General features: G+C 48.5%; 1 protein-coding gene across 1 annotated transcript in view; it reads right to left on the bottom strand.

Moving 5' to 3' along the window:
- rhbdl3 (rhomboid, veinlet-like 3 (Drosophila)) overlaps nucleotides 1–14,992 on the bottom strand; it is a 46,436-nt gene extending 31,444 nt beyond the window's left edge. Inside the window, exons 1-3 of the mRNA XM_085963960.1 lie at nucleotides 14,916–14,992; nucleotides 10,657–10,869; nucleotides 3,216–3,229 (exon numbers count right to left, since the gene is read on the bottom strand). Of these exons, the coding sequence (XP_085820086.1) occupies nucleotides 3,216–3,229; nucleotides 10,657–10,773 (131 nt within the window). The 5' untranslated portion in view covers nucleotides 10,774–10,869; nucleotides 14,916–14,992. The remainder of the gene's footprint in view (nucleotides 1–3,215; nucleotides 3,230–10,656; nucleotides 10,870–14,915) is intronic.
- Between the last annotated feature and the right edge of the window lie 284 nt (nucleotides 14,993–15,276).

Raw genomic sequence — 15,276 nt, 5'->3', positions numbered from 1 at the left:
TCCAGGATTGTCCTGGAGGCTCCAGGAATCTGCTGGGAACAACACCATGGGAGGAGAGACATCATAGGGGCATGAAAAATAATGGCGATGGGGGAAGGAGGCGGTTTTGACCAGGCGGGGGCCGGTGGAAGGCGGGAGGTCAGGTGAAGAAACCTCCAGCAATATGTCCACGCAGAGTTGGCGACCCTTGTTCTCGGCCCAGTGAGTGAGGCAACAGACTCGCTGGGGCGTGCACCAATCGTGAACTGCGAGCTACAATCCTGCTCATGAGGGGCTAATAAATGCAAGAACTCCCTTGAGAGATTTTCAGGGTTTTGTTCAACGGACTTTCTCTCTCTATCGATTTCAACCCCCACCAATCTGGCTTTAAAAATTTGGATTGATATCAGAGTGCAAAGTGTCTGTGAAAGCAATAATCAGATCTCATTATAAAGCTTTGTTGTAAAACAGTGGTTTAGGTTGGATGGTAGATCTCACCTCCCTCCCTCTCTCTCATCCATCTCCCTCGCCCTAGCCCCTCTCATTTCCCCCCCTTGCCCCTCCCCTTCCCCTGCTCCCTCTCTCCTCTCATTTCCCTTCCACGACTACTACCTCCATCTGTCACTCACTTCTCTCTCTCCTCCTCCCCCTCCCCCTCTCCATCCGCTCCTCGTCTCCCCTCATCTAATTCCCCCCCCATCGCTCACTCCCTCTCCAGTCCCCTCCCTCTCTTTCCCCTCACGCTCTCTCCATCCTCATCCCTCTCCTCCCCCATCTCCTTCCCCCTCCTAACCTCTCCTCATCTCCCGTCTCCCCCTCCCTCTCGTCTCCCCCTCACCGCTCTCCATCCTCTCCCTCTCCCCCTCACCCTCACACCCCTCTCCTGTCCCCTCCCTCTCTCCCCCCTTCCCCCTCTTCCTACTTCTCCAGAGAGATGTGCTGCTGGAGAATTTCATTTTGAGTTGATAAACATGTTCAGGTGATGGCGGAGGTGGACAGTGATTAAAAGTATTAAAAAAGGAAAAGCTCAAAGCACATCTTCTCTCGGTGGCTCAGTGTCTGGGTGCACTGCTCGCTGTGATACTGAACCACACCGGTCCCATCCCTCGGCCTGTGCTGAGTCTACTGAGGGGCCAAGTTTAATCTAACCCGCCCGTCTCCTCGCTCCTCAACCTGTACGACAGAAACTCCAAGCTCCAATCAGCCCTTCGCTGCTTCCCAAATTCTGCAGATATATTTTGTCCACCTCGTTCTGTATTCTCCGCTGATTCCACTGTTCCATCTCCCACTTTCTCTCATACCCTACTAGATATAGTGCATATCCTGTCCACTACAGAAAGGTCAACGGTAGAGTTAAGGCCTGCTGGGATTCAAACTGAAGACCTACTCGTGGTCTCTGACCAATATTTACCCTCAGTCAACACCCAAAAAAGACAGATGATTTGTGGTCATTATCACATAGTCGTTTGTGGTGATCTTGCTGCGTGTGCGCAAGATTGGCTGCTGCGTTTCCTACATTACAACAGTGACTACACTTCAAAAAGTACCTCATTGGCTGTAAACGCTTTGGGGCGTCCAGAGGTCGTGAAAGGCGCTACATAAATGCAAGTTCTTCCTTTCTACTCCCCCTGGGTCCAGTGCCTAACTGACTGCGCCAACCGACCTTAAACTGGGGCCCGTGTGAGTGTGCTGGGATTGGGACTCAGAAAATGCCAAAAAGATGGAAATCATTCCACAGATAACAGGGACACACTTTACTGCTTACACACAGGAACTGTGAGTCATGCCATTTACTGCAGATAAATACATTTGAATCTGATTGAGCAGAGAGCTGCTTCTCTTCCAGAACAAACAGCAGAAAATGGTTGAAATGAATCACTGCTTAAATATAAAAAGGAGCTAATGAGAGACAGTTCGGGGGGGGTGGGGAGGGGTGGGGGGGGAATCTACAGCCTCCACACATCCCACGTAATCGATGCACTAAAGCCGTTCTCAGTCCCCCCCCCCCCCCTCCACCACGCCCCCGCAAAAAAAAAACCCACCTGGGATCTCACAGAGCACGTGTCAAAGACGGACCAGTGTGTGCGTTGCGACTCTCGGTGTCAATATCAAACCCCTCCTTTAACAAACCCCATCCTATACAGTACGGAGCACAAAAGCACCTCAAAAACATTAAACAGGCTTCAGTTAAAATGCATGAGATAATATACTCACATGATTCTGAATAAACCCAAATAAACTGTCAGCCGCCTGGCCCAATGGTAGCGCTCTCAACCTCTGAGTCAGAAGGTCGTGGGTTCAAGTCCCGCTCCAGGGCTTGCTCACCTGATGTAACCTGACCTTTCAGTGCAGGTACCGAGGGAGTGCTGCACTGTCAGAGGAGCCGTCTTTTGGATGAGGGCGTCACCTGCCAGTTCAGTGACACATTACTGATCCTCTATGGTATTATTTGAAGCTGTGCTTTCACTGTCCTAGCCAACAACACCAAAAAATACATTAACCAGTCAGTCATCTCGCTGCTGTTTATGGGATTGGTGATGATGGCTGCACAATATGGCTGCCATGCTTTTTCTACGTAACAACGGTAACTGTGAATGTGAAGATCTGTTAAATACAAACTCGCTCCTGAACAAGCAGAAGTTTATGAGGTTTACACAGCGACCAGTTCACCCAACAAATTGCACATTGTATTAGATTATACCCCCCTCACTCTACCCCCCTCACTACCACCCCTCACTATACCCCTCTCTCACCCTACCCCCCCTCCCACTGATCTGTCCTTGCTGATATCCGTTCAGAAACTGTCACCTTGACCGGCCCCAGGACTGGCGCGAGATCTCGAAATTCACAGGATGTGGCTCGGCATCAACTCATTTACCGTACACCTGACTCCCCACTGGAGACTGTGGGGAGGTTCTTGCGTGAATACAACATGCAGTGGAGAATTATAAACACTTTTATAAAGAATGCATTTATGATTTTACTACACATTGCTTAGAGGAATCTAGCCTCTTCCCAGTTACAACTACAACACAGACACGCCAACGCGGACACGCTACGCGGACATATTTATATCATTTCATGAGAGTGAGAATCATAAATTTACCTTTTGGACAGTCAGTTTTCCAGAAATGTTTCCCCATAATTACCGATTGTACAGGTCAAGTAACTCATTAAAAACTCAGTGATAAAAACGTCTGTAGTTTTGTTTAAAAGTACACTTACCTGGTCGAAAGAGAACTTTCCAGTGCTACAGAAAGAGAGGCAGCGATGTACATATAGGGGGGAGAAGAAAAAGCAGTTAGGTTCAGCTCACACAGTAACATACATAACACGTACTGGCATACCAAACTATGTAACGTATACTGTAGCAACATTCTGATTTAAACAGGATGGGACTTGTACTGTAAAACAGTTTGAGAATGTTTATTTTTAGGTTGGACAGTTTTATTCACTCCAATCTTAAGTGGTTTACAGGAGACAAACATAAAAACTTAAGAAATATAGGAGCAGGAGTTGGCCATTTCGGTCTCCTCGAGCCTTGCTCCGCCATTCAATAAGGTCATGGCTGATCATCGATCTCAACTCCACTTTCTGCCCAGATCTCCCATATCCCTTGATTCCCCTAGAGTCCAAAAATCTATCGATCTCTGTCTTGAATATACTCAACGATTGAGCATCCACAGCCCTCTGGGGTAGAGAATTCCAAAGATTCACTCACCCTCAGTGAAGAGATTTCTCCTCATCTCAGTCCTAAATGGCCGACCCCTTCTCTCCTGAGACTGTGACCCCTGGTTCTAGACTCTCCAGCCAGGGGAAAACATCCTCCCTGCATCTACCCTGTCACGCCCCTTAAAAAATTTTACATATTTCAATGAGATCTCCTCTTATTCTTTTAAACTCTAGGGAATATAGGCCTAGTCTACTCAATCTCTCCTCATAGGACAATCCCCCCATCCCAGGAAACCAGTCTGGTGAACCTTCGTTGCACTCCCTCTATGGCAGGTATATCCTTCCTTAGGTAAGGAGACCAAAACTGTAACACAATACTCCAGGTGTGGTCTCACCAGGGGCCCTATATAATTGCAGTAAGACATCTTTCTCTTATACTCAAATCCTCTTGTAATAAAGACCAACACACCATTTGCTTTCTTAATTGCTTGCTTGTACCTGCATGTTAACTTTCAGTGATTCGTGTACAAGGACACCCAGGTCCCTCTGAACACCAACATTCCCCACCATTTAAAAAATATTCTGCTTTTCTATTTTTTCCTACCAAAGTGGATAACTTCACATTTCTCCACATTATACTGCATAAAAATTTCTACCTGAGCTGCTCGAGTGTGGAGAGGAAACTACCTGGTATTTAGTGCTTTGGACACCCTCCCCTTTAATATTGAGACAACAATAACAACTTGCATTTATACAGCCGCTCTTGCCTAGTAAATCGTCCCAAGCCAAGTCCCATCTTATTCATTTCCCCCTTGCTCCTTCTGATATTTACTAGCCTACACTTGGGCTAAACAAGATCTGTCCACTGTCCAATCTGACTGGTACGGGTCAGGCTAGGGTGAGCTGATTAGTCTCGGCTCCAGAACCAGGAGTCACAGTCTAAGGATAAGGGGTAAGCCATTTAGGACAGAGATGAGGAGGAATTTCTTCACCCAGAGAGTGGTGAACCTGTGGAATTCTCTACCACACAAGGCAGTGGAGACCAATTCATTAAATATATTCAAGAAGGAGTTAGATATATTTCTTAAGGCTAAAGGGATCAAGGGATATGGGGAGAAGGCAGGGACAGGGTACTGAATTTGGATGATCAGACCATGATCTCATTGAATGGCAAAACAGGCTCGAGGGGCCGAGCCTGTTTGTGAGCCCCCTCCTCTACTCCCTCTTCACCCACGACTGTGTGGCTGTTCATGGTTCCAACACCATCATCAAGTTTGCGGATGATACCACAGTGGTAGGCCAGATCACCAACAATGATGAGTCAGCCTACAGGGAGGAGGTCCAGCATCTCGTGAAGTGGTGCGCCGATAACAACCTGGCCCTCAACATCAAGAAAACCAAAGAAATCATTGTGGACTTCAGGAAGTCTAAAGGCGGAAGTCACACCCCCATCCACATCCATGGGGCTGTGGTGGAAAGGGTGGACAGCTTTAAGTTCCTCGGAGTCCACATCACGGAAGACCTCTCCTGGTCCCTCAATACCTCCTCTCTGGTGAAGAAGGCCCAGCAGCGCCTATATTTCCTACGGAGGCTGAAGGGATGTAACCTGTCACCCCTGATCCTCTCTAACTTTTACCGCTGCACAAGAGAGAGCATCCTGACGAACTGTATCACAGTATGGTATGGCAGCTGTAGCTACTATGACCGGAAAGCCCTGCAGCGGGTAGTCAAAACTGCCCAACGCATTACCGGCACCCGGCTACCGACCATAGAGCACATATACCAGAAACGCTGTCTACGGAGGTCACGGTCCATCATCAAAGACCCTACCCACCCCAGCCACAGTCTGTTCGCCCTCCTGCCATCTGGGAGACGCTACAGATGCATTCGCACCCGAACGACCAGATTTAGGAACAGCTTCTTTCCCAGGGCTGTCATCCTACTGAACTCCACAAATAAACTCTAAAGCCTGCACATCTGCCAATGCACTTTATTATGTTTATGTTAATGTATTACAAGCCAAATGAATGTTGAATGTTTAAATGTCTTAGTCTAAATGTACACTCTCGGGAGCCGCAAGCCTACATTTCGTTGTACTGCACTTGTGCACTAACAATGACAATAAAGTTGATTATTATTATTATTGAATGGCCTACTCCTGCTCCTATCTTCTATGCCCCCATGGTTGAATAGCTGGCCGCCGTTCACAGCCTAGGCTCACGTGTGAAACTTGGACATTTGGGTGACAGTCTCGTCTCACAGAGTACGAGCCCCTCCTGCTCCCAGTGGTGAAGGTCTCTGCAATGCAATCCACCAGAGATCTCACACTAATGAAAGCTTTCATTGATCTAAATGCTTTCACTTGCCTTTTTAATGAACCTCCCCACCACCTTCAATAATTACCAGCCCGAGGCCACGGAGTATCAGTGTCACCGATCTGTTCAACAGCACCAGATACCCTCACCTCAAACGGCAGGAATCCTCGGCCATTCCCATGTCACCGGGATCCTATATCAGTCCCTCACCGGCAGCAGTCATTGCTCTGTGCTGGACAAACCCGATCTATCTGCCACATTCTCAATAATTCAAGAGAAAAAGTATTTCCGATCATCTCAGTTTCTGTGTGAAAGTCCCTTTCAGACCCATTAAGCTGCAGTGGTGACATTCTCACCAGATTCCGAGCTGTATCAGAGTTCCTGCTGTTGCAATAAAGATCTATGACGGATCTCCGAATCCTCCACTGTAAAAAAAAAAAAAATTCTGACAAAAAACAGGGGTCAGGGCAAGATCTCTGATCAGTGCTCAGCTGTGGCTCAGCGGGCAGCACTCTCACCTCAGAGTCAGAAGGTCAGGGGTTCAAGTCCCACTCCAGAGACTGGAGCACAAATAGCTAGGGCTGACATTCCAGTGCAGTGCCGAGGGAGTGCTGCACTGTCGGAGGTGCCGTCTTTCAGATGCAGATATCTGCCCTTTCAGGTGGATGTAAAAGATCCCATGGCACTATTTTGAAGAAGAGCCGGGGAGTTAGCCCCGGTGTCCTGGCCAATATTTATCCCTCAACCAACATCACTAAAAAACAGATTATCTGGTCATTATCACATTGCTGTTTGTGGGAGCTTGCTGTGCGCAAATTGGCTGCCGCGTTTCCTACATTACAACACTTGGCTGGAAAGTGCTTTGGGATGTCCTGAGGTCGTGAAAGGTGCTGTATAAATACAAGTTCTTTCTTTCTTGGTGCTGAACTGGCCACAGTCAGCCTTGGCGGCAGCTTGTGCCCTACAATTAACTCCAGGGTCCCCGAGCCGAGGACGGAGGGGAGGTGGGGGAAGAAACCATCTAGACCGTTGATGCTGCTTGCCAGCCACTGACACCTTAAAAAAAACTTGCATTTATACAGCGCCTTCCACGACCACCAGACGTCCCAAAGCTCTTTACAGCCAATGAAGTACTTTTTGAAGTGCAGTCACTGTTGTAATGTAGGAAACGCAGCAGCCAATTTGCGCACAGCAAGATCCCACAAACAGCAATGTGATAATGACCAGATAATCGGTTTTTAGTGATGCTGGTTGAGGGATAAATGTTGGCCCCAGGAAGAACTACCCTACTCTTCTTCAAAATAGTGGCCGTGGGATCTTTTACGTCCACCTGAGAGGGCAGACGGGGCCTCGGTTTAATATCTCATCCGAAAAACGGCACCTCCAACAGTGCAGCACTCCCTCAGTACAGCACTGGAGTGTCAGCCTGGATTTTTGCGCTCAAGTCCCTGGAGACGGACTTGAACCCACAACCTTCTGACTCAGAGGGGAGGGTGCTGCCCACTGAGCCATGACTGACACCTTGGTCGGAGTTTGTATACGTGTGGGTGTCTGGTGAAGACTGGATCAGGCTCAGCTGTGAAGGCCTCAGTAGTTGAACAGCCCAACCCTTACTGGTCGTCACCAGATGGCCGATGGCCACAGGAAGTGAGGTACCCATGGAGCCAAAGCTGAGCACGAGTCAGAAGAGGAACAAGGAGGAAAAAATGGGGATTGTGAAACATTAAATGCGAAGAGTATGACACGAGCTTGTAACACGCATCTTGTGAGACAGGATCACAGGCCTGAAATCAGGCGGAGGTCAGGTCAATGAATATTTATTATAATAAATGCTAAAAGATCTGGGGTGATTTTGCTTTCTTTTGTTTGAGTCTTTATGTTGACAGTGACTTGTAATGGCAGAGAGTGAAGGTCAGTATGTTGTTACTGTGTGACGAAATTCAGAGTGAGGAATGTACATTGAGATTAACCGAAACATTACTGATAATTAATATTTCCGCACTCCAATTTCTCCCTCCTGTACTGGAGATGCCGGGGCGGGGGAGGGGGATACCATAGGCAGCCTCCAGTACCCAAATGGCCACTTTTCACAAATCATAGAACAGTACAGCACGGAAGGAGGCAATTCGAAGAGCAATCCAGTTAGTCCCACTCCCCCGCTCTTTCCCCACACCACTGCAATTTTTTTCTCCTTCAAGTATTTATCCAATTCCCTTTTGAAGGCTGCTATTGAATCTGAATCCACATATGAGTCTAAATTGTGAACGGTGGCTCGCTATTCGACCATAGGGGCATCGCACCTGAGACTCATCATCTCACCCAACATCCACACACTCGCACTTTGCAGCAGCAGTCACCAGATAGTGACCGAGAGTGAGAAACCCGCATCAGTTTCCCCCTTTCTATTCACGGGGCACTGAAGGCAATTGTAGTGACCCGCCACCCCCCACCCCTGTCCGAGCTGAAACTGGCCACGTCAGCAGCTATCAGGATTAAACCTCCCTCGCTCTCACCCAGCAATAATCAGCAGATGGCCACAAGGAAACAGCGGGTGGCTATATATTCTAACGCTACAATCAGATATCCCCCCACTGGCTCTTAGCATAATAATGAAATCAATAAGCGCCATGCATTTGAGAAATTGTACTTCATACATCACCGAGATCCCCACACACAGAAATCAATTGCAATCACATTTTCCCAAAAAATAAGTGGGAAGCATTTAATACATCCTTTTGTTACAATGTTGGGTGCTGAATCATTACACCAACATCTCTACCTCAGTGGTTAAGGGACACTGTACTATCCCAATAAAACACCACTCAATCACTGAACAGATTATAACTTAATCCCCCCCATCCCTTTTCCCACTTCAAAATCCAATCTTGCTACAAGTTTACGGTTTGTAAAACAACCTGCTGCTTAAGGCCGATAGAAAAGTACGATAATGTCAGCTGTGGCTCAGTGGGTAGCACCCTCGCCTCTGAGTCAGAAGGTTGTGGGTTTAAGTCCCCACTCCAGAGACTTGAGCACAAAAATCTAGGCTGACACTCCAGTGCAGTGCTGAGGGAGTGCTGCACTGTTGGAGATGCTGTCTTTCGGATGAGATGTTAAACCGAGGCCCCGTCTGCTCTCTCGGGCGGACGCAAAAGGTCCCATGGCCACTATTTCAAAGAAGAGCAGGGGAGTTCTCCCCAGTATCCTGGCCAATATTTATCCCTCAACCAACATCACTAAAACAGATTATCACATTGCTGTTTGTGGGAGTTTGCTGTGCACAAATTGGCTGCCGCATTTCCTACATTACAACAGTGACTGCACTTCAAAAGTACTTAATTGACTGCACAGCACTTTGGGACATCCGGTGTCCGTGAAAGGCGCTATATAAATGCTAGTCTTTCTTTCTTTTAAATATTGTTAAAGGGCCACGATCTTCATAAAAGTGTTTGGCAAACTTTATTTCAGCTGCATTGAAACACATTGCTGTCTGATACTATTGTGGCCAAACATCACACATAGTTCTTCTGGCTCCCCCTAGCCAAAAACAGTGTTTGCCAAAGACACTTTTATGAATACAGTGTTCCTTTAAATATTGAGACAGCTGCAGACAGAGAGAGACAGACTGAACAGAGATACACAAACACAAACAGTATATACACAACACATGCACGCACAGATACACAAATATGCAAACCGTGACAGATGCACAGAGATTGACAAGAGAGATTGAGACAGAAAGCGAGAGGCTGAACAGGATCAGGCACAGAAACACATATAGGTACAGGGAGAGAGAGGGGTTGAGACACCGATAGCAACACACTGTATACAGCAGGCTGTCGGAGCGCCTTGCCTTCATGAGCCATATAGGTTCACAGGAAGGGGCTGCAGGGCCACGTATAATGTTTAACTTTGTGTTCCCATTAATTCCCAGATATCTCAGGTTGCTGATTCTAACAGATTTGGGTGTTCTGATTTAGGATTTATTCAGCAATGAGGCCACGGTGCTAAAAACAGCCCTTTCCAAAACGCCAGGCTGTAACATTCAAACAGCTCAACTCAATGAGTAAACACAACTGTAAGTACACTGAAATAACAACAGAAAATGCTGGAAAAACTCAGCAGGCCAGGCAACATCCGTGGAGAGAGAAATAGAGTCAACATTTCAGAAACCCTTCGTGCAGTATTTTGCTATCGTGTAAGTACACTGAGTTACCTGGGGTCCAGGACTGGGTTGCTGAGGGTCAGGGGCAGCTGTTTGGACACCCCTAGTGTAACAGAGGGAAACACAGACAGAGTGAGATAATGATAGAGACTCAGAGAGAGTAGGGACACTGAGCAAATCACAGGAAAATGCATAGACAGGTGCAGAAAGAGACTGAGAAAGGAATATGAGAGACACAGGCACTGACAGAGATACTGACACACACAGGGACATTATCACACAGACAGATACTGACACTAACACACACACACTGACACTAACAGACACACACACAGACACTGTCACACACTGACACAGACAGGGACACTTGACACACAGACACACTCTGACACACACTGACACAGACACACACAGACACTGACACAGACAGGGACACTGACACACACACACACAGAGACATAGACACTGACAGACACTGACACAGACAGAGAGGCAGACACACAGACACAGATAGAGAGCTGAACTCACATCCTCTGTTCCCATGGGCAGTCCCTCTGTGCTCCCCAGTTCCACGATCCCGTCTCCCTCGGAGTTGGCAGTGACTGAGGGCTCCGGGGTGTGTGGCTCCCTCTCTGTCTCCTCCATCCCCGCCGGTTGCTGCCCGGAGAAGAGCCGCCGTTCACCCTTGCCCCCTTGGGAGGAGCCTCTTCATTCTCCGCTCCTCACCCCGCGCCTGTGGATCTGAGAGATGGCAGTGAGCAGCGAGACAGACAACAGCTGGCAGCGGGAGATCTGCGGGTCAGGGACCAGTCCATGGCCGTGAGAATAGAGACTGGAGCAAGGAGTCGTTCACCAGCCTGATCGCAGGGTCCTGGGAGACGGAGCGGAATCAGTCCCGGGACACGGAGCGGGATCAGTCCCGGGACACGGAGCGGGATCAGTCCCGGGACACGGAGCGGGATCAGTCCCGGGACACGGAGCGGGATCAGTCCCGGGACACGGAGCGGGATCAGTCCCGGGACACGGAGCGGGATCAGTCCCGGGACACGGAGCGGGATCAGTCCCGGGACACGGAGCGGGATCAGTCCCGGGACACGGAGCGGGATCAGGGTCTTGGTGCACGAAACTCAAAAAGTTAGTAAGCAGGTGCAGCAGGTGCTCAAGGCGGCCAATGGAATGTTGGCTTTTATTGCTAGGGGGATAGAATATAAAAACAGGGAGGTATTGCTGCAGTTATACAAGGTATTGGTGAGACCGCACCTGGAATACTGCATACAGTTTTGGTGTCCATACTTAAGAAAAGACATACTTGCTCTCGAGGCAGAACCGAAGGTTCACTCGGTTAATCCCGGGGATGAGGGGGTGGACATACGAGGAGAGGTTGAGTAGATTGGGACTCTACTCATTGGAGTTCAGAAGAATGAGAGGCGATCTTATTGAAACATATAAGATTGTGAAGGGGCTTGATCGAGTGGATGCGGTGAGGATGTTCCCAATGATGGGTGAAACTAGAACTAGGGGGCATAATCTTAGAATAAGGGGCTGCTCTTTCAAAACTGAGATGAGGAGAAACTTCTTCACTCAGAGGGTAGTAGGTCTGTGGAATTTGCTGCCCCAGAAAGCTGTGGAAGCTACATCATTAAATAAATTTAGAACAGAAATAGACAGTTTCCTAGAAGTAAAGGGAATTAGGGGTTACGGGGAGCGGGCAGGAAATTGGACATGAGTCTAGGTTCGGATCGGTCATGGCCCTGTGGGTGGCGGAGCGGGCCCAGGGGCCGTGTAGCCTGGTCCTGCTCCTACTTCTTGTGTTCTAATTCTGTGTTAGATTTCAGGAGATGGTTCTATTCACAGGGATTAGTGGAGAGCTCGGGAACAGGCTGCCAGCTAGGAGTCCTTCAAGAGTAAATTGGGCCTGTTCCTGGCTGGGGTGGAGATCATCTTTTACAGAGGGTAAGTACTGCAGGAAATACAGGGACAGAGTGATCTCCTGGACGAGTTTCGATCGCCTAGATGGGTCGGAGAGGAATTTCCCAGATTTTTTCTCCCAAATTGGCCATTGGGTTTTTATCTGATTTTTCGCCTCTCCCGGGAGATCACATGGGATGGAGAGTGGAAGTAGATTTGAGGTTAGGATCAGATCAGCCATGATCTTATTGAATGGCGGAGCAGGCTCGAGGGGTTCTAAATTGGGGGATGGCCGATTTTAATATGATAAGGCAGGATCTGGCCAAAGTGGACTGGGAGCAGCTACTTATAGGAAAATCCACATCAAAGCAGTGGGAGGCTTTCAGAGGGGAAATAGAGAGAGTACAACGCAACATGTTCCTGTAAAGGTCAAGGGTGGGACCAACAAGCAAAGGGAACCTTGGATGACAAGGGATATACAAAAATGCATTAGGAAAAAAAGGGGGGCTTTTGGCAGTTACAAAAGACTAAAGACGGAGGAAACCCTAGAGGGGTATAAAAAGTGCAGGGGCATACTTAAAAAAGAAATTAGGAGGGCGAGGAGGGGCCATGAAATAACACTGGTGAGCAAAATAAAGGAAAATCCTAAGATGTTTTATAAGTATATTAAGGGCAAGAGGATAACCAGGGAAAGGGTAGGGCCCATTAGGGACCAAAGTGGCAATCTGTGTGTAGAGCCAGATGATGTAGGCGGGGTTTTAAATGAATTTTTTGCATCTGTGTTCACTATGGAGAAAGATGATGTAGACATAGAAATCGGGCAAGGGGACTGTGACATACTTGAACATATTAGCATCGAGAGGGAGGAGGTACTAGCAGTTTTAGCAGGCCAAAAAGTGGATAAATCCCCAGGCCCGGACGAGATGTATCCCAGGCTGTTGTGTGAGGCAAGGGAGGAGATTGCAGGGGCTCTGACACAAATTTTCAGAACCTCTCTGGCCACGGGGGATGTACCAGAGGACTGGAGAACAGCTAACGTAGTACCATTATTCAAGAAGGGTAGCAGGGATAAACCAGGGAATTACAGGCCAGTGAGCCTAACATCTGTGGTAGGGAAATTATTGGAAAAAATTCTGAGGGACAAAATTAGTCTCCACTTGGAGAGGCAAGGATTAATCGGGGATAGTCAGCATGGCTTTGTCAAGGGTAAATCATGTCTGACAAATCTGATTGAATTTTTCGAGGGGGTGACTAGGTGTGTGGATGAGGGAAATGCTGTGGATGTGGTTTACATGGACTTCAGTAAAGCTTTTGACAAAGTCCCGCATAGGAGACTGGTCAAGAAGGTAAGAGCCCATGGGATCCAGGGTGCCTTGGCGCGTTGGATCCTAAACTGGCTGAGTGGCAGGAGGCAGAGGGTGATGGTCGAAGGTTGCTTTTGTGACTGGAAGCCTGTGTCTAGTGGGGTACCTCAGGGATCGGTGCTGGGTCCCTTGCTGTTTGTGATCTACATAAATGATTTGGATGAGAATGTAAAAGGTATGATCAGTAAGTTCGCAGATGACACGAAAATTGGTGGGGTGGTAAATTGTGAGGAGGAAAGCCTCAGGCTACAGGAAGATATAAACGAGTTGGTCAGATGGGCGGAAAAGTGGCAAATGGAATTTAACCCTGAAAAGTGCGAGGTGATGCATTTTGGACGGACAAATAAGGCAAGGGAGTACACAATGAGTGGTAGGACCCTAGGAAGTACAGAGGATCAGAGGGACCTTGGTGTGCATGTACATAGATCCCTGAAGGCAGCGGAACAGGTAGATAAGGTGGTTAAAAAGGCATATGGGATACTTGCCTTCATTAGCCGAGGCATAGAATATAAAAGCAGGGAGGTTATGATGGAGCTGTACAAAACGCTGGTGAGGCCACAGCTGGAGTACTGTGTGCAGTTCTGGTCGCCTCACTATAGGAAGGATGTGATTGCTTTAGAGAGGGTGCAGAGAAGATTCACCAGGATGTTACCTGGGATGGAGCGCCTCAGCTATGAAGAAAGACTAAACAGGCTGGGGTTGTTTTCATTGGAGCAAAGAAGGCTGAGGGGGGACCTGATTGAGGTGTACAAAATGATGAGGGGCATAGATAGGGTAGATAAAGAGGAACTTTTCCCCTTAGTAGGGGGGTCAATAACAAGGGGGCATAGATTCAAGGTAAGGGGCAGGAGATTTAGAGGGGATTTGAGGAGGAACTTTTTCACCCAGAGGGTGGTTGGAATCTGGAACTCTCTGCCTGAAAGGGTGGTAGAGGCAGGAACCCTCACAACATTCAAGAAGCATTTGGATGAGCACTTGAAATGCCATTGCATACAAGGCTATGGACCAAATGCTGGAAAATGGGATTAGACTGGACAGGGATTGATGGACGGCGCAGGCACGATGGGCCGAAGGGCCTCTTTCTGCGCTGTAAAACTCTATGACTCCTGCTCCTATTTCTTATGTTATGACGGAGCGGGATCAGTCCCGGGACACGGAGCGGGATCAGTCCGGGAGACGGAGCGGGATCAGTCCCGGGAGACGGAGCGGGATCAGTCCCGGGAGACGGAGCGGGGTCAGTCCAGGAGATGGAGCTGGAGATCCCGGGACACAGAACGGGATCAGTCCGGGACACGGAACGGGATCACTCCGGGACACGGAGTGGGAGATCCCGGGTCACGGAGCGGGATCAGTCCATTATTTCCCGGATCCGCAAAGCCACACATTAAGCAGAACTTTACAAACAGCCTCTATCGTTGATGATACATTTTATTTTAAATTAAAAAGTTACGCGCCAAACAAAACAAGACCGTGGAAATCATAATTACTTTCATCAGCAAATTATTAATGGAATACCTTCCACTCAAAACATTTTGCTGCTGCGTGTTCGGCTGGTGAACTCTGCTCAACATTCAGTGAACACCCGCAACCCGCAGCCCGTCCCCGAACGGGTTAATGCAACGTGTAAAGCGGTACCTGTCCCGGACCCGACCCGGACTCCGGCTCCGCCACAACTCTTCGCTCCCCGGCTCAAACACGCCACGTGCAGTCGGGAAGAAGTAAAAAAAAACTACAAATATTCCTGGGATTTCTCGCAATAAACTCAGCCGGGAGAGACTCACCGTCCGAAGGCACTGCGATGACAGGAGCAAATCTCCCTCTCCACCTCCTCCCACTCCTCCTCCTCCCCCGCAAAGGTCAACCCACAGCCAACAGA

The sequence above is a fragment of the Somniosus microcephalus genome, chromosome 21 (genome assembly GCF_052327205.1).
Source record: "Somniosus microcephalus isolate GS21.2 chromosome 21, FLI_Smic_1.0, whole genome shotgun sequence".
NCBI lineage: Eukaryota > Metazoa > Chordata > Chondrichthyes > Squaliformes > Somniosidae > Somniosus > Somniosus microcephalus.
The sequence above is the reverse complement of the archived record's forward strand: the minus strand, read 5'-3'. Positions and strand labels throughout refer to the sequence as shown.